Source organism: Sceloporus occidentalis, unplaced genomic scaffold (assembly GCF_023333645.1).
Source record: "Sceloporus occidentalis isolate IW3139 unplaced genomic scaffold, rSceOcc1.0.p SCAF_220, whole genome shotgun sequence".
Taxonomy (NCBI): Eukaryota; Metazoa; Chordata; class Lepidosauria; order Squamata; family Phrynosomatidae; genus Sceloporus; species Sceloporus occidentalis.
This window is the reverse complement of record NW_028317200.1, coordinates 1,252,224-1,278,127: the sequence shown is the minus strand read 5'-3', so window position 1 is coordinate 1,278,127 and position 25,904 is coordinate 1,252,224. Positions and strand designations below refer to the sequence as shown.

The window sequence follows — 25,904 nt, the reverse complement described above, 5'->3', positions numbered from 1 at the left end:
GGCCATGTAACGCTGTGTCTACCCAAATACAGCTGGTTTTGCTGTCCTCCCCATCTACCCCCCCATGCCCCAGGATGTTCTTACCAGTAAATGTTCTGCGGGTCGGGGGCATAGCTCACGCTCCAGTTTAACACCTGCAGGGACTCACTACAGGAGGACAACCGGGGGTCCGCTCTGCAGCTGCAGCCGCGACATTGGTAAATGTTAAACTCTTCGAAGATCCTGCAGAAGACAGAGACAGCGGTAAATATCATCGACCTCAACAAGGCGGTGGGAAGACCTCATCCGTCTCCACACCACGAATGACCTTTTGTTAGCTCATGTAGGAGACTCACGTGGCTGCCGCGTCCTGGTTGTGAAACGTGACAAACGCCATCCCGAGGGGCTTCTCGGTCGCCTTCTCCTTCTCTTTCTTGTGCGCCTCCTTCAGGTTCTGCTCCAGCCGCGAGTAATATTCCACGGCCTCCACCTGCGCGGGGCAAAAAGTGTGTGAAAAAGCCTGAAAATGCCCCTTCCTGATAACTCTGCACAACCGGGAAAAGAATCAGCTTTGTGACCCGATTATAACAATAATTGCATTTTGGCCAAAACGTAGAATTTCCCCCAATCCTGAAGAAGATCTATATATAAAAAAAAATAAAAAATAATAATAATAATAAAAAAAAAATTATATATATAAATATCTATATCTATATATATATAAAAACATAAATACACATATATATATATAAAAAAAAATAAAAAATAATAATAATTTTTTTTTATATATATATATAAATAAATAAATATATATATATATATATATAAACATAAATAAATGTCTGTCGGCGCCCCCCCGCGCAGTACCTGTTCACAGCCTTTGATGGCGCAGCAGCAGAGGTGGCTGCACCGTTTGGCGCTGACCGAAGACGGGCCGTTCTCTGTGCTCTTCAGGTCAGTAAAATAGAACCGGGCCCGTTCAGCCTTCTTCCTGCAGGAGAGACAACAAATGATGAGGACGCAAGGAGAAGCTCCCACTCTTATCACTCACATCCAGCGAGTTACCGGTCTCTGGTTCTACGCGGATGTCCGAGACCCGGGGGATGAGAAATCACAGAGCCTTCTAACTCCTTCTATAGGAAAAGGGCATTTAGGACGTTCTGAGACACGCGGCATTCACAGATTAGGGGTCTCACCACAGCCTCCTACCCAAAAGGTAAAAGCGGAGGAGCGGGGAAAAGGCCTCACCCCAGCCTGATGGGACACGGTACACACCACGTGTTTCTGCCCCATCGGGTCACACCGGCCACGCGTTATATCCGGGAAATCGCACTCACCTCTTTGTATCCAACCTCATGAGCCGTGCCACATTGTAACACGGCTGGGAGTCTAACACACCGCAGTCGGGATACGCTTCCCTAAAACAAAGCAAACGCAATCATTTAAACGGAGGCACGAGAGACCCCTGGAGAGTCCTGGGGCAGGAGAGACCGCAAAAGACAGCTATCAAAACGCGCCGGGGCGAGACGCTCTGCAGCGACACTCACTCGAAGTGTTTCTTGATGCTCTCCGGCTCTGCCTTCTTGGAAACACCGTCTATGAACAGCGTGCAATTCACCTGTAGAGGAACACAATTCTGGGTGAGTAACGGGACACCTGGAGTGCGCTCTGTGCTGTACCGACCATACGGCAGAGTGAAGGGGGCAGATGTGTAATAAAGGCCCAGGATACCATGGAAGGAAAATCGTGGCTCCGAATGGCTCAGCCAGGTCATTGTAGCCGCCTGGCATTTCTTTTGCACAGCGCTCCCACCGGTACTTACCAGATCATTCTCCTTGTAATGCATTTTGGATGTGTGACGGCGCATGATGTAGACGGTGAGCAGCAGGTAGAAGAAGGCGAAGGCGGTGTGTAACCAGAGCAGCGTATCACTGACAGAAAGAGAGAGACATGGGAGAGGTAAGAGAGTTACTACCGACGGCTGCCCATACAGACGGACACATTAACCGTTCGGCCAGGGGCAGCTCTACTAACCGGCGCGCGCAGGCACGCTGCTAGTAAGGGGGACCTTTCGCTCTAGAGGGGTAAGTAGGGGGTGCACTCTCTGCAATGCGTGTTCCGTACCGCTGGGAGGACAAGCGGAGAGCCGTCGGCACAATTAAACTACAGAAACGCTACAAAAAAACCTAAGCCCCGTCGGCAGCCGCTCTAATGTGACAGCTTTTCTCTCTAATGTGACCGCTCCCGCGTCCCGTGATCAAAGGGTACGGGAGCTTAGAGTACTCTCCCCCTACTCACACTCACCCTGAATTCAAGTTGGCGATAGTTGTTCTTCTGAAACTGACCGCCCTGCTTTCTAAAAGAGAGAGAAAAGGAAATGTTCAATGTGAGCCCCAACCTTCCTGCCACCGATCCACAGATGGCCTGCTGACTGTAAGCTCTGGTGGCTAGAGCTGCCCCCCCCTCAGTCTCTCTTACCCAACAGACTCCCGGAGAAGTTGACAGGAAGGACAATGCCAACGGACATGATGAGAACAACTATCAGGAGTCCGATGATGTGGCGCTGGAAGGAGAGGTAATGCAAAGCATCCATGCCACATTTCTCAAGGATCTCCTCCTCTCTGTAATGAGAGAACAAGGGTTAATATACAGCGCTAATGCACTCACATAACCCTCAGCCGACCCTCTCCTAACACCAGCGAGGCTGGGAAGTGCCCATCCACCCTGGCCGTTAAATAACAGAAATCTCGTATATTAAAGACGTTAAGATACAGAATAAACCGAGAAATCACAGGAGGACAGACTCACTTTATCCTGAAGATGGCCGGCAACCACGAGAACAAACCCTGCGGGGCGAGAACACACAAAACGCTGTTATTGTTCACGAAAACATGAATTACGTAAAAACATCAGCAAAGCCGTGAGCAGCGGCTGGAATCGATTCATCAGAAAAGCTCAAAAGGGGCAAAATCCGAGATCCAGACCGCAGCTCAGCTGGAAGAGTCTGCGGCCGCAGAGAGATGCCCGTTCAGAGACTTTCCCAAAAGCCTAAACCCTCTGATCGACATGCTTTTTGTTTCTAAACACTGTTTAGGTGATAAAGCCCATTTAATGCCCACGCTCTGTCTAGGGCATCTCTGAGACATTAAATAACTTTGTGCTGAGTTATGCAAATAAATGCGTCCTTCTTACCATAACATAAATATTATACCATCCCAACCATAATATATGGTTGTAAAAAAAAAAACCATAATGCTCCGTGATCAATAAATTAATTACCCCCACACTTCAAATAACACGTATAGCAGAAAGCGTGTAAAACACCCCCGTGTGCACACATCCGCCTTCATACCCACGCCGAGGGGCACTCTACAGCAAGCTTTCCACCTGCAGAAATACAACTCCCAGAATGCTCTGCCGGCATCCTAAAAGAACAAGGGTATGCCTATACCCAGTCGAGCATCATGGGAGTTATAGTTCCATAACCAGTGGAGAGCTGCTGCCGTTACGGTGGGGTTTTCCCGGTACTTACTCTGTCCCTTTGACCGAAATCAGGGGTCAGACGCTCATAACCGTCGTGGCCGTCCGGGCGCATCTCTGACGCCCCTCTGTGGAGAGAGCAAGACAGTGTTAGGAAGAGGAGCTAGCTTCTAGTCCACGTGCAGCCTGGCAGAAAAAGGGTTAATCACCAGAGAGGATATAAAGCTCACAAGATAAGTTACCAAACCATTAAGTCTGAATTCGGGATTTGACGAAGCACCCGTCCCTAAGGTTCAGTCCGACCAAGGTGCCAGTCGGGCCGGTAATGAAAAAGTTAAACAACTCGGGTGAACCTTGGAAACTTTTCTATGCTTCCCGAGCCACCAAAAATATGCACCTCCCCTGCCAGCGTCCTTTGGGTACCGTCATACCCACTAATAGGGAGAGGGCTTCAGGACAAACAAAGAAAGATCTCTCTGGCAGAGGAGCTTCCTGCCGGCAACCAATAGAGTCGCTCGCACAGAGCTGTAACTCCTGACGGTAAAACTCCGCCTCTCCCTGCTCCATTCGTTAAAGGTCCATACGAGCGACCAATAGAGTCACCTGTACAGACCTTTATCTCCTGACGGCGGAACTTGGCCTTCGGATGTTCCAGGAGTTAAAGGTCCATGCCAACGACTCTATTGGTCGCCTGCAGGGAGCTCCTCTAGCATCAGCCAATGAAGGAGCTGCCTGCCGGCGACCAATAAAGTCGCTCATACAGACCTTTAACTCTTGACGGCGGAACTTGGCCTGGGGAGGTTCCAGGAGTTAAAGGTCCGTGCAAGCGACTTCGCCTCCTTTGGCATCAACCAATAAAGGGTTCCTGAAGCCGAAACTTGGCCTGGAAGGGAACAGAAGTTTAAGTTCCATAAGAGCGACTCTATTGTCGCCAATTGGTTGATGCCAGAAGAAGCCCCTGCAGGCAACCAATAGATTGGATCGCACAGAACTTTTACTCCTTGTGCGATCCTGTGGATTCCTGCTCCCGTTAACCCCTGCGATGCAGTGTAGACAAAATAGGCTAGAGGGGAAGGGACCAGGGAGATTAGTTAGGAGATATTAACGAAGACAAACACTTCATGTTGTGTGTCTTCGGGGGCTGGGCAAACAGTGGCCCCATGTACGGGCCCCAGACAATAGGCTATAAACCCTTATGTACTCACTTTTCCACGTCAGATACCAAGGCAATTCTGCCATAATCCCACGCTAGCTTCCTCAAGATGGAAAAGATAAACAGCAGAGCCTGTGGGAGAGAGAGAGGTTAATAAACGCATCAGGCTACGGAGCCGGTATTACCCTGCGAATACAGCACGCCTGGGGTATAAAGAGACTCATTTCTTCGCCCATGAGCTCTAACAGCTGCTGGAAGATGGGACCAACAGCTCTGACCTGCCAGACGATCGCTGGGAATCACTCACCAGGAAGCACATGAAGTCCAGAGACAGGACTGTGGGAATCCCACCAAAAGGCAGCCCCTGCAGCACTGTGCTGCGGATGTGGGCACTGTAGCAGTAATTCTTGGTGGAATTGTATGATATGTTTAGATGATCATGATGTAATCTGCAAGAGAGAGAGAAAGGAGGTGTAAGGAACATGCGCAAGCCCCTCGAATGACTGAGAGAATGAAAAACTTAACGTGTGAATGAATGAGAGAATGAATAAATTAATGTGTGGATGAATTGTGTAAATGAGTGAGAGTATGAATTAATGAGTGGATCAATTAATGATGATAGTAAGAAGGTGAAGAGGGTAGATAGTGAGAAGGGGGAGGGTAGATAGTGATAAGAGGGGAGAGAAAGTAGACAGTGGTGTCAGCAAGGGGGAGAGAGAGGGGCACCAAGCAGTCGCTAAGGAATACGTTTTCAGCAAGAGGGTAAATAGTGAGAAGGGGGAGAGGGTAGACAGTAAGAAGGGGGGAGACAGAATATACCCGAATACCAAACATACGAACATGGCGGCGAAAAATAGAGGTCTGATTACAAGAATAAGATCCAGATCCCCCGCAGCGCCGCAGGGGACCCGGATCCTTCTCTCTGGAAGCCTCTGCTGCTGCCAGCACTTCCTCTGGGGGCTTCTATGATGGAGCACCAGGCATCACATGACCTTCCGCTGCTTCACCATAGGTTGGGAAAGCAGCGCACCGAGGCACGTATGTTTGCTGCTAATCCTTAAATATTATATAAAATAAAAGAATGGTATTGTAATGATTTGATTGGCTTACCGCTCGTAAAGAAATTCCACGAAATGCGGAGGGAAATATCCGGCACCTAACAGCTGCATTTTCACAAACTGTCTGATGCCGCTGTGAGGTCATCGCCAGGATAGTCAGCATTGTGACATCACTGCAGCATCTTAGGAACCTGGGTAAATTAACCCTACAGCTGCCGGACACCTAGCCCTTTTAGGTTTCTTGCCGTTTTATTCCCATGATGTGTTTCGTGCTATTTAGTTAACCTGCCCCAGAGCTCTTTTTACTGAAGAAAGCCAACATCAGCCAATATCTAAATGCCCCCAAACTAGCTAAACCCCCAAATCCGAAGGCTGTATAATGTGACCGTTCGGGTGTCTCTATAGCTAGGAGTTTGTCACCATGGTAACCAGTGAACTGTTTCTGCACCATATAACTGCGTGCAGCACTTGGAGGGGCAACTCTTAATGGAAGTAGAGCCCCCATGACCTGCCCCCCACTAGATACAGCATCTACGGGGAGATGTATGTTATTTATTGATTTCTATATATTCGTCATACTCCATATCGCAGTAACACTCTGCGGCGCTGTACAATGTGTTCTTTTTCATTTAAATAACGGCATCATATGCTGCAGCGCTGTACAATGTGTTGTTTTTCATGTAAATAGCGCCATCACATGCTGCAGCGCTGTACAATGTGTGATGTTACTGATTTATATAGCACCATCATATACTGCAGCTCTGTACAATGTGTGATATTACTGAGTGATATACCGTATTGGCTCGGATATAGGCCGCACTTTTTTCCCCCACTTTAAGTCTTTAAAGTGGGGGTGCGGCCTATATTCGGGGTCTAGCGCCCGACGCCCGGGACATGCAGCCCCGGGCGCCGGGCAGGCAGCGGGGTTAGGATACAGATCCCCCGCAGCACTGCAGGGGACCCGCATCCTACTCTCCGATACGCTCAGACAGCCTCCCCTGCCAGCACTTCCCACGGGGGGGGTGTCGGCACAGGAGGTTGTCTAAGCGCATCGTGCGGTTGTCTAACCGCACGATGCGTTTTACCTCTGGCCCCCCGCCTGACTTACCGGAGCAGACTCCCGGGTGTCTTGCGGGGCCGGCGGGGGACATCTACGCAATACGCGTATACAACTTCCGGTGCCGGATGTGCCGGCACCGGAAGTTGTATACGCGTATTGCGTAGATGTCCCCCGCCGGCCTCGCAAGACACCCGGGAGTCAGCTCCGGTAAGTCGGGGGGCAGAGGAGGACAGTGGCAGCATATCTCGGGGGGGGTTCGGACAGTGGCAGCATATCTCGGGGGGGGGGGGGACAGTGACAGCATATCTCGGGGAGGGAGGACAGTGACAGCATATCTCGGGGGGGGAGGACAGTGGCAGCATATCTCGGGGGGGGGCAGAGTGGCAGCATGTTTTTTTGGTGCTTTTTTAAAGAAAAAAACGTTTTCTTTAAAAAAGCACCAAACTTTTAGGGTGTGGCCTATATACGGGGGCGGCCTATATTCGAGCCAATACGGTATATAGCGCCATCATATACTGCTGCGCTGTACAATGTGTTCTTTTTCATTTAAATAGCGCCATCATATGCTACGGCGCAGTACAATGTGTGATATTATTGATTGATATCTACTGATTGATATAGCGCTGCTATATGCTGCGGCGCAGTACAATGTGTGATATTACTGATTGATATAGCGCCATCATATGTTGCAGCGCTGTAAAATGTGTGATATTACTGATTTATATAGCACCAACATATGCTACAGCCCCATACAATGTGTGATATTACTGAGTAATATATATAGTGCCATCATATACTGCAGCGCTGCACAATGTGTGATATTACTGATTTATATAGCACCAACATATGCTACAGCCCCGTACAATGTGTAATATTACTGAGTGATATATATAGTGCCATCATATACTGCAGCGCTGTACAATGTGTTCTTATTAATTTAAATAGCGCCATCATATGCTGCAGCGCTGTACAATGTGTGATGTTACTGATTTATATAGTGCCATCATATGCTGTGGCGCAGTACAATGTGTGATATTAATGATTGATATATACTGATCTCATGCTAAGCAACTGCAAAACACAGCCATATTCACTTCCGGTTCTCAGGAACTGCAGGATTATTCCTCCCCATGAAGTTATCTCTCCTGTACTGTTAAGTTGCTGATTGGTGCTGATTGGTGCAGACAGGCGTTGTAAGGGTGGGGGAGGAGACGGGATAGGACTTCAGGACATGATATTGGTGGATAATGCTGGCTCTGGCACATACAGTATATGTACGGTGTCTTCGTCCTAAACTCACGTCCCTTATTGTTAAAGTGAGTAGGATCCCCGGTAAAGAATTGCAGTTTTATAAGAAGCGGGGAGTACGGCCACGCCAGAGCGGAGGGGAGAACAGCAGAAGTAAATGGGAGATAAACAATACATATAAATCTCTTGTCATTGGAAAAAAGTGAGGGGACCAGCGACCAATCAGGATGCAGAAAGGGCAACCGTTTCATTATAATGAATGTCTATAATTTAATGAAATCAGATCAATACGTAACGCGCTCAACAAAGCAAAGAGCAGAACCTGAATATCCATCCAGTGCTTTGTAAGATATCTGCAACCAAATATCTGAACCTCCATACTGTGCAACTTAGTTTCCTTGGGACACAATCGGGAACTTGATATTCTGTGTCTGTTTTCTTGGAAACAGAATCACTTTCATAATATACAGAAAATCAAATGGATTCGCAGAATCATTTCTAAACTGCAAAAATATCAAGAAAAACTCAAAAAGGGGAATTTTATCGGCTAAAGTGTACATCAGTAGCAAGCGGCTCAACTACATCAATGGCAACAATTTAGATAAACGAAGGAGATTGTTGGTGATCTGGTCAGTGAAGATCAGGAGAAGGCAGACATTCTAAATATTTTTTCTTGGTATTTACCAATAATTCACGCACGGCTGCAGGTTTGCTAATTCATTCTACAGAAAAGCTGGCAGCAAACATGATTGGCTGAAAGAGGACAAAGTGCCAGATCTGCTAAATAAATAAAGTAGAACAGATAATGCCCCGGGGCCGGATGGTATATACCCTCTGGTACTTAAACACTTGGCGTCAAGCAGAAGCGCTAACAATACAGACCAAAATCTCAGCCGGGTGGTTATAGACCCAGCAGTAGCGGGGACATTTTGGAAGCCGGTTAAGGGATAATATTTAAAAAAAAAAACCTATTTATTATTATTTAACTCGGGTTTATGAAGCAGAGATCGTGCCGGACGAACTTAATTGCTTTCTATGAAGTGTTGAGTAAAGCCCAGAACAGAGAGTTTCAGTGGATGTGATTTATTCAGATTGTGTGAAAGCAGGCGATACGGATCCACATACAAGGTTATTGAGCGAATGGAAGGAGGTCGGCTTAGGGAGCGCTGCTGGGATAGAAAACTCTCCAAATGATAGCAGTCCGAGAGTTCATGGAGAATTATCCAACGGGAGAAAGGGGGTGAATGACGTGAAATGAAGAGTTCATGGAGAATTATCCAACGGGAGAAAGGGGGTGAATGAAGTGAAATGAAGAGTTCATGGAGAATTATCCAACGGGAGAAAGGGGGTGAATGAAGTGAAATGAAGAGTTGGCATGTGGGCCGGGCATCATTAAAACGAGATTCTGGCTTCCTTGATGATTAGGAAACCATAGTCAAGTTTAGAGTCTGTTTGCTTTGCCCTCCATGACTTTCATTTCCTAAATTTTTTCAGTTTTTTTGCGATGTTCAATTTAGGTTTCTTCATTTTCTTCATTTTCTTAATTTTCAATTTTGCCTTTGACTTCAATTTCCGCTGTTCGCGTTGAAGTTTGGCTTTGGCTTTCTTAGATTCTGCTTTCACCTTATGTCGCATCTTTTTGATCTCTTTGATGCTTTTTTCTTTAAGATCTTTTTTCCTTTTCTTCATTCGCTCCTTTCTCTCCTTTTTCTCCCTTTTTTTCTTTTCCTCCATTGTATGTTTTTTCTCCCTTTTCTCTTTTTTCTTCACTTCCTTCTTTTTCTCCATTTGCTCCTTTCTCTCCTTTTTCTCCTTTTCCTTCTTTTCCTCCATTTTCTTCTTTTTCTCCTTTCTCTCTTTTTCCTTCATTTCCTTCTTTTTGTCCTTTCCCTCCCTTTTCTCCTTTTTTTCCTTTTCCTTCTTCTCCTTCTTTTTATCCCTTCTCTCCTTTTTCTCCTTTTCCTTCTTTTCCTCCTTCTTATCCTTTCTCTCCCATTTCTCCTTTTCCTTCTTTTCCTCCTTTTCATCTTTTCTCTCCCTTTCCTCCCTTTTCCTCCCGTACTTCTTTTCCTCCTTTTCATCTTTTCTCTTCCATTTTTCCCTTTCCTTCCTGTCCTCCTTTTCCTCTTTTCTCTCCCTTTTCTCCCTTTTCTTCCTCTCCTTTTCTGTCTCCATTCTCTCACATTCCTCATTTTCTTTATAGTCCTCCTTTTCCTTATAGTACTTCTTTCTCTTCATTCTCTCCCATTCCTCCTCTTCACTCTCCTCTCCACCCTTCTCTTCATCATAAATCTTCTTTTTCCTTCTGTCAGTGTGGTCTCTTCCTGACGATGCCATCAAGTTCCGAAAGAAACTGCTGGATGTTTTAGGTTTCCTTTCAATTCTTTCTTCACTCTCCTGTTCTTGGAGACTGGAAATTGATGGACTTACTAAAAAAAATAAAAAAAAATAAAAGAAAGCAAATCGGTTAATATGTTACGGATCGTCCCTCGACAACGTGTACATAAAAAACGTAAAACCCTATGATTCCCAAGCTTCAAAGAAATGTTTCCTATAATGTGACTTTCAACATTATTTTTCATTTTTTTTAACAGTAGCAAATAATTGATATTCTATTTATATTGGGAAATCATTCCTTTTTAAGACGGGTGAGTTAAGTTCCAGCAATGAATTTTAAAAGTCCAAGTTTGATGACATCATACGGTCAAAATAAACGTATACTCTTTCTATTATTCATTATTGTTAATATATGTTACCCAAGGAAGTTAAGAAGCGGAGGGACTCTTCATCCGGTGGTCTCAGTCCAGTTTCTCCTGCATACCGTTCAGAAATGTTTTTTTGTTGTCTACAACGGCGAAACCTGAAATAAGAATAATAAACCCGTTAAGGAAGAAATGGATTCCAGCAGCATCGGAGTGTTTCTCCCCGTGTATAGTATACATGCTGTTTGGTCATTTTTTATATAGTGCGTTGCGTTGGATGTCTCTCCGCAGCATTTGAATTTCCAACAATTTGTATAACTTACTGTACGAAGAAATAGACCCCCAGTCCGGTTGCCATCGCGCATATAACACAGATGAATGCGTTCTGCACGATCCTCAACACCGGTCGTGAATGAACTGTAGAGAGAGCAAAAATATTTCTTAGCACAAGAAGAATGTGGAGATAAATACATATTTATATATTAAAGCTTAAAGAAAAATAGGATCTGCTACTAAATGAGATACGAGAAAATTGTAATTTCTGTCCTCTTCTGAAAGTAGGACACATTGTCGCTTCCAGACCTTCCCCTCCCCGAAGGCATTAATAGAACATGTCTTTTATCTCTAACGTTGTGCTTCTATCTTAGTGTAGAGGAGTTAGAAATGACACGTTTCTTTTTCCGGGTCCAGTTACTCCACTATGAGGGCATTTTCTATTATTGTGTAGTTTGCTATTCCATACGGTTATCATTAATGTTAAAAGAAAACACATAGCGTACCTGATTGTGCCATTCGTGTAATCAGTGAACGGAATCCTCCGATCGCCAGAGATCCTTTGTGACATAAACAGGAAAAAGGAATGTTAGCTGCATGTTCTCTATACAATATCTTTCTATTATCCCCGAGTTACAGTTAAAGCCAGCCCCAAATTACAGTTACATGAGGAGCGGATACTGTAACCTCTCTTATCTAATATTCAACATTTCATCTTTCTTACGGGTAATGAAATCATGCGTGTGCATTGTACACATACACACATAACACGGATCACACGCTTCTGAAGCATGGATGCCCATCTGAGAGACGTCTATATCTTACCATTAGATGTTGGGTTGGATTCTCGTGGCTGGAAATTCCCGTCGGCCCCTGCAAAAAAAACAACAACACCGGAGTCATCAACGGCCAACAAACTTCTTCATTCATAGGAACCTTAAGGTTTTTGTGTTTAGGAAATGCAGGAATATCATTTGACTTTTTGGGTATAGACTTTCTGGATTGCACGAATATTAAGGCAGGACCGCGTTCCCGCAGGCAGATTAGCTTCCTTCTCATAAAATGAATCAGATGTACTATAGATGCAGATCCTATCAGCGGATTTACTGGATCTCATTCTTTTGTGGGTTTTAGTGTTTTAAAGCTGATAATAAATCCTACAAATAACCGAAAGAAATCCCGCGGTTTCAGTGCAGTCAGGAAGAGACGCGCAATTCCTTTGTGTCCCAAAAACATTTCTAAATATCATATGTTGCCCGTTGTAAGGTGAAGAGCCCTGTTTTCATTGGATTTGTAACGGATTTAACTGATATTTTTTCTACCAAACCACCTCGAGTGCAGCTGCAGGGCAGCGATTCCGGCAGCTACCGATACAAAGAGAATTATACCGCTGTTTTTACTCAACAATATAACCCGCTATGAAGAAATAGTTCATGGAAACATTTGCCGCTGATCTGCTGCGGTCACCGGGAGCGATTCAAATCTAACCCAGAAAGCCGATATTCCCCAGTTTTATCCGGATCTCGAGTTATTCGGATTCTTTACCTTTCGGGCGCGGAACAGGAAAAGTCTCAGAAGTCAAACAGCAAATAGCAAATAGCAAAGCTACTACGATCCGCATCTTCTCTGTTAGGAGGCTACAGTAGAAGTGTCCTTCTGCTCTCTGATGTGCTCTATCTGTGTACTGCACCTGTGATGTCACAATGAAGACATGACATCATCGTGTTCCGTGATCTCAAGGTAATGAAACGATAGAGGTTTTGTACGTTTGCAATGTTACAAAAACACTTTTGATACAAAATAAAAATCTAGTAAAGATAGAAGAAACCTTTAAGGTTTTTTCCGGCCGGATCAGAGTCTATTGCTGGGCGCTGTGAGGATTATTATTTTCTTGTTATTTGTTCGTTTGCAGGGAATTAGGGAGCCGATCCGTTTATTGTTCAGTTAATTGTTGTTAAAGTTAATTCTCCCAAGATGTAGTATTTGAGGTGTCCTGATTTGGGAAGCAGCTGATACTCAGGAGACGGAATTCTATTCTCTTTCTGGCAGTAATGGGGCAAACATTACGAGGGATACATTGTTACTCGCTGCTTTTTTTGCAGGTTTTATGGTTATTTTGCTGATTTGAAACGGTAATGATGACCGCTGGAAACATTTATCACCCAAACAGATATATATTTCTGGAAAGCAGACTGCCCGGGGGGTTTCACTGGGATTCCTGGGCAATCAGGGGGCAGCTATTTGGCAGCCAATCTCTATAAATTTAGCCAAAACGTGATTTTTGGGGCTTCTTCCACCAACGCATTGCTCTGTATTTTTTCTGTAGGTTTTTGTGCAGAAATGTATACACTTTTTTCAGCTTTTCTTCCAGCGTAGATAGATTATTGAAGTATTTTGGAAGTTATTTGCTACAGTTTTCCACCATTTCATAAAAGAATAATGTTAGCCGGCCGCAGGATATATTCATTATAATTACACCAAACTGAGAATGAAGGGAAGGATGTGTGATATTACTGATTGATATATACTGATTGATATAGCGCCATCATATACTGCAGCGCTGTACAATGTTCTTTTTCATGTAAATAGCGCCATTATATGCTGCAGCTCTGTACAGTGTCTGATGTTACTGATTTATATAGCGCCATAATATACTACAGCGCTGTACAATTTCTGATATTACTGATTGATATATACTGATTGATATAGCGCCATCATATACTGTAGCGCTGTACAATGTGTTTTTCATTTACATAGCGCCATCATATACTGCAGCGCTGTACAATGTGTTCTTATTAATTTCAATAGCACCATCATATACTGCAGCGCTGTACAATGTATGATATTACTGATTGATATATACTGATTGATATAGCGCCATCATATACTGCAGCACTGTACAATGTGTGATATTACTGATTCATATAGCGCCATCATATACTGCAGTGCAGTACAACGTGTGACATTACTGATTTATAAAGCACCATCATATGCTGCAGCGCAGTTCAAGGTGTGATGTTACTGATTTATATAGCGCCATGATATACTACAGCGCTGTACAATTTGTGATATTACTGTTTTATATCACGCCATCATATGCTGAAGCGAAGTACAATGTGTGATATTACTGATTGATATATACTGATTGATATAGCGCCATCATATGCTGCAGCGCTGTACAATGTGTGATGTTACTGATTTATATAGCGCCATCAAATGCTGCGGCGCGGTACAAAGTGTGATCTTACTAATTGATATATACTGATTGATATAGCACCATCATATACTGCGGTGCTGGACAATGTGTGATGTTACCGATTTATATAGCGCCATAATATGCTACAGCACTGTACAATGTGTTGCTTTTCATTTAAAATGCGCCATCCTATGCTGCAGCGCTGTACAATGTGTGATATTACTGAGTGATATATATATATATAGCGCCATCATATACTGCAACGCTGTACAATGTGTTGTTTTTCATTTAAATAGCGCCATCATATATTGCAATGCTGTAAAATGTGTGATATTACTGATTTATATAGCACCAACATATGGTACAGCGCTGTACAATGTGTTCTTATTAATTTAAATAGCTACATCATATACTACAGCGCAGTACAATGTGTGATATTACTGAGTGATATATATATATAGCGCCATCATATGCTGCAGGGCTGGACAATGTGTGCTGTTACTGATTTATATAGCGCCATCATATGGTGCAGCGCTGTACAACGTGTGATATTACTGAGTGATATATATATATAGCGCCATCATATGCTGCAGCGCTGTACAATGTGTGATATTACTGATTTATATGGCACCATCATATGCTGCGGCGCAGTACAATGTGTTCTTATTAATTTCAATAGCACCATCATATATTGCAGCGCTGTACAATGTATGATATTACTGATTGATATATACTTATTGATATAGCGCCATCATATACTGCAGCGCAGTACAATGTGATCTTATTAATTTAAATAGCGCCATCATATGGTGCAGCGCTGTACAATGTGTGATATTACTGAGTGATATATATATATATAGCGCCATCATATGCTGCAGCGCTGTGCAATGTGTGATATTACTGAGTGATATATATATATATATATATATATATATATATATATATAGCGCCATCATATACTGCAGCACTGTGCAATGTGTGATATTACTGATTGATATATACTGATTGATATAGCGCCATCATATACTGCAGCGTCGTGCAATGTGCGATGTTACTGATTTATATAGCGCCATCATATACTACAGCGCAGTACAATGTGATCTTATTAATTTAAATAGCGCCATCATATGGTGCAGCGCTGTACAATGTGTGATATTACTGAGTGATATATATATATATATATATATATATAGCGCCATCATATGCTGCAGCGCTGTGCAATGTGTGATATTACTGATTGATATATACTGATTGATATAGCGCCATCATATACTGCAGCGTTGTGCAATGCGCGATGTTACTGATTTATATAGCGCCATCATATACTACAGCGCAGTACAATGTGTTCTTATTAATTTAAATAGCACCCTCATATATTGCAGCGCTGTACAATGTGTTTTTATTAATTTAAATAGCTACATCATATACTACAGCCCGGTACAATGTGTGATATTACTGATTAATATAGCGCCATCATATACTGCAGTGCAGTACAATGTGATCTTATTAATTTAAATAGCGCCATCATTTGATGCAGCGCTGTACAATGTGTGATATTACTGAGTGATATATATAGCGCCATCATATGCTGCAGTGGTGTACAATGTGTGATATTACTGATTTATATAGCGTCATCATATACTGCGGCATCATGCAGACAAACAGCAGCCTGGAACGTGTTTGTAGACAGAGCGACAAATCCTGTATTTGCAGGCATACAATAATAATGTATGGAAACAGAGCATCGCAGGTAAAGAGCAACAGAATAACACACAAACCCAGCAATGCAGGTATAGATCACCCCATCTCACTATCTACCCCCTCACCCTCCCTTCTCACTTTCTACACCCTCTCCCCCACTTCTCACTAGCTACCCCACTTTCTACCCCTCTCCCTCCCCTTTCACTATCTACCCCCACTCCCCCAGTTCTTGAAAATTGAAGTAGCCGGCTGCAAAGATGTCCCAAATAGGACATGGGGCAGGATGGCCACTTTGGAAAATAGAGTTTTGAAATAGCGATATGCTATTGCTAAAAAAACAAAACATTAGATATTTCCAAACATTAGAATCTATTTTGAAGTTTTTTCAGATGAGTAAAAGATTTTAAAAATAAAATAAATGTATATAGTGATTTGATGATGACTATACTGTGAGGGAGATGATGACTGATTGAGGAAGTGAGCAATAAACATAATCTTTCCATCATGGAGTAAATGTAATATTAGCTGCTTGCTTGACAAAGACCCTGTTTGGCCGAAACGTTGCTTTTTTGCTTTCTCTATATAAAGTATCCTAAAGATTGGAAGCCGTTTGGAGTGCTGGGATTCGTTTTCTTTGTGTGCTTCAAGAGGGTTTATGCTGCCCCTGTTTTTCCTGCTAGCACCCAGCTTCCTGCGAGTTGAGTGCAGAACCATTTTTTCTTTTTTTACGTTAAATGTAATATTATGGTAGTCGGACGTCATGACATAACCACGCATGTTTGGGGCGGGTCGGAGGGTTGGAGGCGTGTGACGCGGCGAGAAACGAGCATGCACTTTGGAACGGACTGAACGGGCCGAAACTTACCATGCGCCGGTACGAATTTATCCTCCCGGTTTATTTATCCTCGAGGCCTCTCTATTATCGGCTTTATTGCCGTTGCTCAGATTTATAATTTCAACTGCCTGACTTCAGCTCGGCTCCTACGGCTCCTATGGTGATTCGAGAACCCTGATTACAAACTGCGATTTTTATATTATCTGCTCTGTCTTGGTCTGCTCTTGCCACTTGCAACTGCTACTAGAGAGTAAACTTCTTGGACTACCTATGGAGAGAATTTCTCTTTTTACAAACGACCTATGAAGCAAGACAGAAGCAGTATATACATATATATATATATACATACAATTATTATTATTATTATTATTTATTTATTTTTTTCCAACTCTGAATAATGAAATTGAATACTGAATACGCCTCACATATATATACATAAGCTTTCTTATGTTCTGAGATTAAAGGACTTATATGATTGTAATGCTTACAGGTCTAATACAATAAAAATTATGGCGCCAAAAGGTGATAAAGATGATAAAGGAGATAAAGATGATAAAGACAAAGAAAAAAAATCAAAAAATGCTACATTTAGACAGAGTTAGGGGCTCGGCGTGCAGGTGGCAGATGAGGTTCAACATAGAGAAATGCAAAGTTACGCATTATGGTAAAATAATAACAATGCGACCTATTCTTTAATTGGAATATCCTTGGGGGAAACTACCAATGAGAATGAATTAGGAATAACGGTTGACAACAGACTTGGTAACAGTGCCCAATGCCAGGGGGCAGCTGCGAGGGCCAATAAGGTTTTGGCATGTATATAACGGGGTATTGATTCACGGGAGGAGGATATTATCCGCCTCTTTACAGGTCATTGCTAAGACCTCACCCTGAATATGCGATAAAATTCTGGGCACCGGTCCTTAAAAAGGACATTATGGAATTAGAAAAAGTGCAAAGGAAGGGAATAAAATTAATAAGGGGATTGGGAGATACTCGTTATGGAGAGAGACTAAAAAAGTTAAAATTATATACACTAGAAAAACGGCGTTTCAGAGGGGGTATGATAACAAATAAATATATATGCGGGGCGATATAAATTATATAAATATACACGGGGCCGATATACATTATATAAATATACGCGGGGCCGATATACATTATATAAATATACGCGGGGGCCGATATACATTATATAAATATACGCGGGGCCGATATACATTATACAAATATACGCGGGGCTGATATACATTATATAAATACATACATGGCCAATATACATTATATAAATAAATGTGGGGCCGATATACATTATATAAATAGATGTGGGGCTGATATACATTATATAAATATACGCGGGGCTGATATACATTATATAAACATTCGCAGGGTACTGACAGCTTGGTAAGCGAAAACCGCTCGGCTCCCCTTTCTCTTTCGCTTTAAAAAAAAAAACAAAAGGGCTTGGGGTGGCAAAGTGTCGCCCCTTCAAAAGTGCCGTCTGGAGCGGGGCCGATATACATTATATAAATATATACGAGGCCAATATACATTATATAAATATACGCGGGGCCGATATACATTATATAAATATACGCGGGGCCGATATACATTATATAAATATATACGGGGCCAATATACATTATATAAATATACTCTGGCCGATGTACAATATATAAATTTACGCGGGGCCGATATACATTATATAAATATACGCGGGGCTGATATACAATCTATAAATATATAAGGGACTGATATACATTATATAAATATACACGGGGCCGATATACATTATATAAATATATACATTATATAAATATACGCGGGGCCGATATACAATATATAAATATATGCCGGGCCGATATACAATCTATAAATATATAAGGGACTGATATACATTATATAAATATACGCGGGGCCGATATACATTATATAAACATACGCAAGGCTGATATACATTATATAAATATACGCAGGGCCGATATACAATATATAAATATACGCGGGGCAGATATACATTATATAAATATAAACGGGCCGATATACAATATATAAATATACGCAGGGCCGATATACATTATATAAATATACGCGGGACCGATACACATTGTATAAATATACGTGGGACCGATATACATTATATAAATATACGCGGGGCCGATATACATTATATAAATATACTCTGGCCGATGTACAATATATAAATTTACGCGGGGCCGATATACATTATATAAATATACGCGGGGCTGATATACATTATATAAATATACGCGGGGCCGATATACAATCTATAAATATACGCGGGGCCGATATACATTATATACATATATACGGGACCAATATACATTATATAAATATACACGGGGCCGATATACATTATATAAATATACGCGGGGCCGATATACAATATATAAATATATGCGGGGCCGATATACGTTATATAAATATAGACGGGGCCGATATACATTATATAAATATATACATTATATAAATATACGTGGGGCCGATATACAATATATAAATATATGCCGGGACGATATACATTATATAAATATATGCGGGGCCGATATACAATCTATAAATATATAAGGGACTGATATACATTATATAAATATACGCGGGGCCGATATACAATCTATAAATATATAAGGGACTGATATACATTATATAAATATAGACGGGGCCGATATACATTATATAAATATATACATTATATAAATATACGTGGGGCCGATATACAATATATAAATATATGCCGGGACGATATACATTATATAAATATATGCGGGGCCGATATACATTATATAAATATATGCGGGGCCGATATACATTATATAAATAAATGCGGGCCGATATACATTATATAAACATACGCAGGGCCGATATACATTATATAAATATATGCGGGGCCGATATACGTTATATAAATATATGCGGGGCCAATATACATTATATAAATATATACGGGGCCGATATAAAGAGCTCTTCAGTGAACTGTTCATTAACAGAAATGTACAAAGAACAAGAGGTCGCCCTCTGAGACTGGAAGAGCGGAGATTTCATAGACGACAAAGAAAGGGATTCTTTACAGTGAGGACAATAAAGGTATGGAATGCACAGCCAAGAGAGGTGGTTATCAATTACATTTGATGCCTTCAAAAGGGTCTAGATATTATATCATGACATACAGGGCTATAAATTAATTAATTTATATTTTAGAGCTTCTTGATCCAAGGAGAAATCCAATTGTCTTTTGGAGTGAAAACTGATTTTTTTTCCCCTGATGACAGAATTCGAGGTAGCTTAATTAGGGGTATTTTCGTCTTCTTTGGATCAAGAATAGAAGGGTTGAACTTGATGGACTTAGGTCTTTTTTCAATCTTAAGTACTATGTAACTATGTAATTTGAATTGGCCAGCTTTGAAGATGTCCCAAAAATGACATGAGTGCGGGATGCGGCATGTCCCAAAATTGGCCTTTTAGTCCCCAAACAACCCGACAAACGCATTCTTGGCTATTAGCACTGTACATGGGAGATGTTGTTGAACACCTTTTAGGTGTTGTTTGGAAGTGAGATATACCACGAGCTGCAAATTCATATTGAAAGTAAAGTGTGTGCTTTAGCTGCTGGGGGCGCTGCCATATTATATATATAAGGCATATAGCCTTTTAATATGGTCAATACAGTCGGTTCCAAGAGTGGTCTAAGGAACCCCTAAATTTTTTGGTGTTTGCAGCAACACCAGCTGAGCAAAGAAAGCAATTATTGGTTGCTCGCTCTGCTCGTTTAACCACATGACATACCAGGTATGTCAATTGTCATTAAGGGGATGCATTTCCGTGACGTGCCTGGCATCTCCATTGTTGTTAGGTTAAAAGCCCTACCTTAGTACACATATAATGTATATCTAAACCCCAAAAACATGACTTTCCACATTGTTTCTCCATATATGTCAAATCAAAAGCAAAAAAAACATCTTACATCCCCTTATTACACGTATCTCGTATATTTAGTGGTACATAAAGCCAAAAGAAACAAAATATAGGTAGAAAATAAACATGTCTACAAGTGTGATTATTTGAAATGTGGTGCATCCAATTTAAAAAGATTTAGGCTGAGGATAATAGGAGTAGAAAACAAAACTAATCGGCCCATCTTAAAAGTTAAAGTAAAAGTAAAGCCGACCACTTTTATGCATGGTGTCCCCTTGAAATGTCAAATAGATTCATGTATTTGCCCCATAACCTTTTGTGGGGTTGTGTGAGCTCTAAGGGCACAAATGACTGCATGTGATCAGAAAATACCGGCAGACAATTTGCATTCTTCCGCGTGAAAGCTGCGCATGGGATGCTCCTGGACTTTCCAACATGACAATGGCCCTGAGCACAAGGACAAGCGGCAATACACAGTGTCAAGAACTAACGCTATGCAGACTTTTGAACGGGGAGGGGGGTATTTTATTTCTGTCTTTGTTGCTGCTAAGTTTTATGTTTCTGACGTTCCGTTATAACTTCCAGCCGAATATGAATCCCATAAAAATAAAAGAAATGTATTGTTTTGCTCACTCATGTATTCTTTAAATATAGTACATATATTACCAATTATCCACAACCTTTGATCACAACTGCAAATCTCTTCTCATTGTTAAATGTGCAAGAGGGGACCAGCGACCAATCAGGATGCAGAAAGGGCAACCGTTTCATTATAATGAATGTCTATAATTTAATGAAATCAGATCAATACGTAACGCGCTCAACAAAGCAAAGAGCAGAACCTGAATATCCATCCAGTGCTTTGTAAGATATCTGCAACCAAATATCTGACCCTCCATACTGTGCAACTTAGTTTCCTGGGACACAATCGGGAACTTGATATTCTGTGTCTGTTTTCTTGGAAACAGAATCACTTTCATAATATACAGAAAATCAAATGGATTTGCAAAAATATCAAGAAAAACTCAAAAAGGGGAATTTTATCGGATAAAGTGTAAATCAATAGCAAGCGGCTCAACTACATCAATGGCACAATTTAGATAAACGAAGGAGATTGTTGGTGATCTGGTCAGTGAAGATCAGGAGAAGGCAGACATTCTAAATATTTTTTCTTGGTATTTACCAATAATTCACGCACGGCTGCAGGTTTGCTGATTCATTCTACAGAAAAGCTGGCAGCAAACATATGATTGGCTGAAAGAGGACAAAGTGCCAGATCTGCTAAATAAATAAAGTAGAACAGATAATGCCCCGGGGCCGGATGGTATATACCCTCTGGTACTTAAACACTTGGCGTAAAGCAGAAGCGCTAACAATACAGACCAAAATCTCAGCCGGGTGGTTATAGACCCAGCAGTAGCGGGGACATTTTGGAAGCCGGTTAAGGGATAATATTTAAAAAAAAAAAACCTATTTATTATTATTTAACTCGGGTTTATGAAGCAGAGATCGTGCCGGACGAACTTAATTGCTTTCTATGAAGTGTTGAGTAAAACCCAGAACAGAGAGTTTCAGTGGATGTGATTTATTCAGATTGTGTGAAAGCAGGCGATACGGATCCACATACAAGGTTATTGAGCGAATGGAAGGAGGTCGGCTTAGGGAGCGCTGCTGGGATAGAAAACTCTCCAAATGATAGCAGTCCGAGAGTTCATGGAGAATGATCCAACGGGAGAAAGGGGGTGAATGACGTGAAATGAAGAGTTCATGGAGAATTATCCAACGGGAGAAAGGGGGTGAATGAAGTGGAATGAAGAGTTCATGGAGAATTATCCAACGGGAGAAAGGGGGTGAATGAAGTGAAATGAAGAGTTCATGGAGAATTATCCAACGGGAGAAAGGGGGTGAATGACGTGAAATGAAGAGTTCATGGAGAATTATCCAACGGGAGAAAGGGGGTGAATGAAGTGAAATGAAGAGTTCATGGAGAATTATCCAACGGGAGAAAGGGGGTGAATGAAGTGAAATGAAGAGTTCATGGAGAATTATCCAACGGGAGAAAGGGGGTGAATGACGTGAAATGAAGAGTTCATGGAGAATTATCCAACGGGAGAAAGGGGGTGAATGAAGTGAAATGAAGAGTTGGCATGTGGGCCGGGCATCATTAAAACGAGATTCTGGCTTCCTTGATGATTAGGAAACCATAGTCAAGTTTAGAGTCTGTTTGCTTTGCCCTCCATGACTTTCATTTCCTAAATTTTTTCAGTTTTTTTGCGATGTTCAATTTAGGTTTCTTCATTTTCTTCATTTTCTTAATTTTCAATTTTGCCTTTGACTTCAATTTTCGCTGTTCGCGTTGAAGTTTGGCTTTGGCTTTCTTAGATTCTGCTTTCACCTTATGTCGCATCTTTTTGATCTCTTTGATGCTTTTTTCTTTAAGATCTTTTTTCCTTTTCTTCATTCGCTCCTTTCTCTCCTTTTTCTCCCTTTTTTTCTTTTCCTCCATTGTATGTTTTTTCTCCCTTTTCTCTTTTTTCTTCACTTCCTTCTTTTTCTCCATTTGCTCCTTTCTCTCCTTTTTCTCCTTTTCCTTCTTTTCCTCCATTTTCTTCTTTTTCTCCTTTCTCTCTTTTTCCTTCATTTCCTTCTTTTTGTCCTTTCCCTCCCTTTTCTCCTTTTTTTCCTTTTCCTTCTTCTCCTTCTTTTTATCCCTTCTCTCCTTTTTCTCCTTTTCCTTCTTTTCCTCCTTCTTATCCTTTCTCTCCCATTTCTCCTTTTCCTTCTTTTCCTCCTTTTCATCTTTTCTCTCCCTTTCCTCCCTTTTCCTCCCGTACTTCTTTTCCTCCTTTTCATCTTTTCTCTTCCATTTTTCCTTTTCCTTCCTGTCCTTCTTTTCCTCTTTTCTCTCCCTTTTCTCCCTTTTCTTCCTCTCCTTTTCTGTCTCCATTCTCTCACATTCCTCATTTTCTTTATAGTCCTCCTTTTCCTTATAGTACTTCTTTCTCTTCATTCTCTCCCATTCCTCCTCTTCACTCTCCTCTCCACCCTTCTCTTCATCATAAATCTTCTTTTTCCTTCTGTCAGTGTGGTCTCTTCCTGACGATGCCATCAAGTTCCGAAAGAAACTGCTGGATGTTTTAGGTTTCCTTTCAATTCTTTCTTCACTCTCCTGTTCTTGGAGACTGGAAATTGATGGACTTACTAAAAAAAATAAAAAAAAATAAAAGAAAGCAAATCGGTTAATATGTTACGGATCGTCCCTCGACAACGTGTACATAAAAAACGTAAAAACCCTATGATTCCCAAGCTTCAAAGAAATGTTTCCTATAATGTGACTTTCAACCTTATTTTTCATTTTTTTTAACAGTAGCAAATAATTGATATTCTATTTATATTGGGAAATCATTCCTTTTTAAGACGGGTGAGTTAAGTTCCAGCAATGAATTTTAAAAGTCCAAGTTTGATGACATCATACGGTCAAAATAAACGTATACTCTTTCTATTATTCATTATTGTTAATATATGTTACCCAAGGAAGTTAAGAAGCGGAGGGACTCTTCATCCGGTGGTCTCAGTCCAGTTTCTCCTGCATACCGTTCAGAAATGTTTTTTTGTTGTCTACAACGGCGAAACCTGAAATAAGAATAATAAACCCGTTAAGGAAGAAATGGATTCCAGCAGCATCGGAGTGTTTCTCCCCGTGTATAGTATACATGCTGTTTGGTCATTTTTTATATAGTGCGTTGCGTTGGATGTCTCTCCGCAGCATTTGAATTTCCAACAATTTGTATAACTTACTGTACGAAGAAATAGACCCCCAGTCCGGTTGCCATCGCGCATATAACACAGATGAATGCGTTCTGCACGATCCTCAACACCGGTCGTGAATGAACTGTAGAGAGAGCAAAAATATTTCTTAGCACAAGAAGAATGTGGAGATAAATACATATTTATATATTAAAGCTTAAAGAAAAATAGGATCTGCTACTAAATGAGATACGAGAAAATTGTCATTTCTGTCCTCTTCTGAAAGTAGGACACATTGTCGCTTCCAGACCTTCCCCTCCCCGAAGGCATTAATAGAACATGTCTTTTATCTCTAACGTTGTGCTTCTATCTTAGTGTAGAGGAGTTAGAAATGACACGTTTCTTTTTCCGGGTCCAGTTACTCCACTATGAGGGCATTTTCTATTATTGTGTAGTTTGCTATTCCATACGGTTATCATTAATGTTAAAAGAAAACACATAGCGTACCTGATTGTGCCATTCGTGTAATCAGTGAACGGAATCCTCCGATCGCCAGAGATCCTTTGTGAGATAAACAGGAAAAAGGAATGTTAGCTGCATGTTCTCTATACAATATCTTTCTATTATCCCCGAGTTACAGATAAAGCCAGCCCCAAATGACAGTTACATGAGGAGCGGATACTGTAACCTCTCTTATCTAATATTCAACATTTCATCTTTCTTACGGGTAATGAAATCATGCGTGTGCATTGTACACATACACACATAACACGGATCACACGCTTCTGAAGCATGGATGCCCATCTGAGAGACGTCTATATCTTACCATTAGATGTTGGGTTGGATTCTCGTGGCTGGAAATTCCCGTCGGCCCCTGCAAAAAAAACAACAACACCGGAGTCATCAACGGCCAACAAACTTCTTCATTCATAGGAACCTTAAGGTTTTTGTGTTTAGGAAATGCAGGAATATCATTTGACTTTTTGGGTATAGACTTTCTGGATTGCATGAATATTAAGGCAGGACCGCGTTCCCGCAGGCAGATTAGCTTCCTTCTCATAAAATGAATCAGATGTACTATAGATGCAGATCCTATCAGCGGATTTACTGGATCTCATTCTTTTGTGGGTTTTAGTGTTTTAAAGCTGATAACAAATCCTACGAATAACCGAAATAAATCACGCGGTTTCAGTGCAGTCAGGAAGAGACGCGCAATTCCTTTGTGCCCTAAAAACATTTCTAAATATCATATGTTGCCCGTTGTAAGGTGAAGAGCCCTGTTTTCATTGGATTTGTAACGGATTTAACTGATATTTTTTCTACCAAACCGCCTCGAGTGCAGCTGCAGGGCAGCGATTCCGGCAGCTGCCGATACAAAGAGAATTATACCGCTGTTTTTACTCAACAATATAACCCGCTATGAAGAAATAGTTCATGGAAACATTTGCCGCTGATCTGCTGCGGTCACCGGGAGCGATTCAAATCTAACCCAGAAAGCCGATATTCCCCAGTTTTATCCGAATCTCGAGTTATTCGGAT

General features: G+C 41.6%; 1 protein-coding gene across 1 annotated transcript in view; it reads right to left on the bottom strand.

The window, feature by feature from the left end:
* Nucleotides 1–25,904, bottom strand: part of LOC149277292 (mechanosensitive cation channel TMEM63B-like) — a 95,552-nt gene that overhangs the window by 2,835 nt on the left and 66,813 nt on the right. The window contains exons 4-15 of the mRNA XM_089503099.1: nucleotides 4,920–5,061; nucleotides 4,665–4,744; nucleotides 3,512–3,587; nucleotides 2,788–2,825; nucleotides 2,458–2,600; nucleotides 2,284–2,335; nucleotides 1,802–1,910; nucleotides 1,527–1,597; nucleotides 1,317–1,397; nucleotides 847–970; nucleotides 336–469; nucleotides 85–222 (exon numbers count right to left, since the gene is read on the bottom strand). Of these exons, the coding sequence (XP_089359225.1) occupies nucleotides 85–222; nucleotides 336–469; nucleotides 847–970; nucleotides 1,317–1,397; nucleotides 1,527–1,597; nucleotides 1,802–1,910; nucleotides 2,284–2,335; nucleotides 2,458–2,600; nucleotides 2,788–2,825; nucleotides 3,512–3,587; nucleotides 4,665–4,744; nucleotides 4,920–5,061 (1,188 nt within the window). The remainder of the gene's footprint in view (nucleotides 1–84; nucleotides 223–335; nucleotides 470–846; nucleotides 971–1,316; nucleotides 1,398–1,526; nucleotides 1,598–1,801; nucleotides 1,911–2,283; nucleotides 2,336–2,457; nucleotides 2,601–2,787; nucleotides 2,826–3,511; nucleotides 3,588–4,664; nucleotides 4,745–4,919; nucleotides 5,062–25,904) is intronic.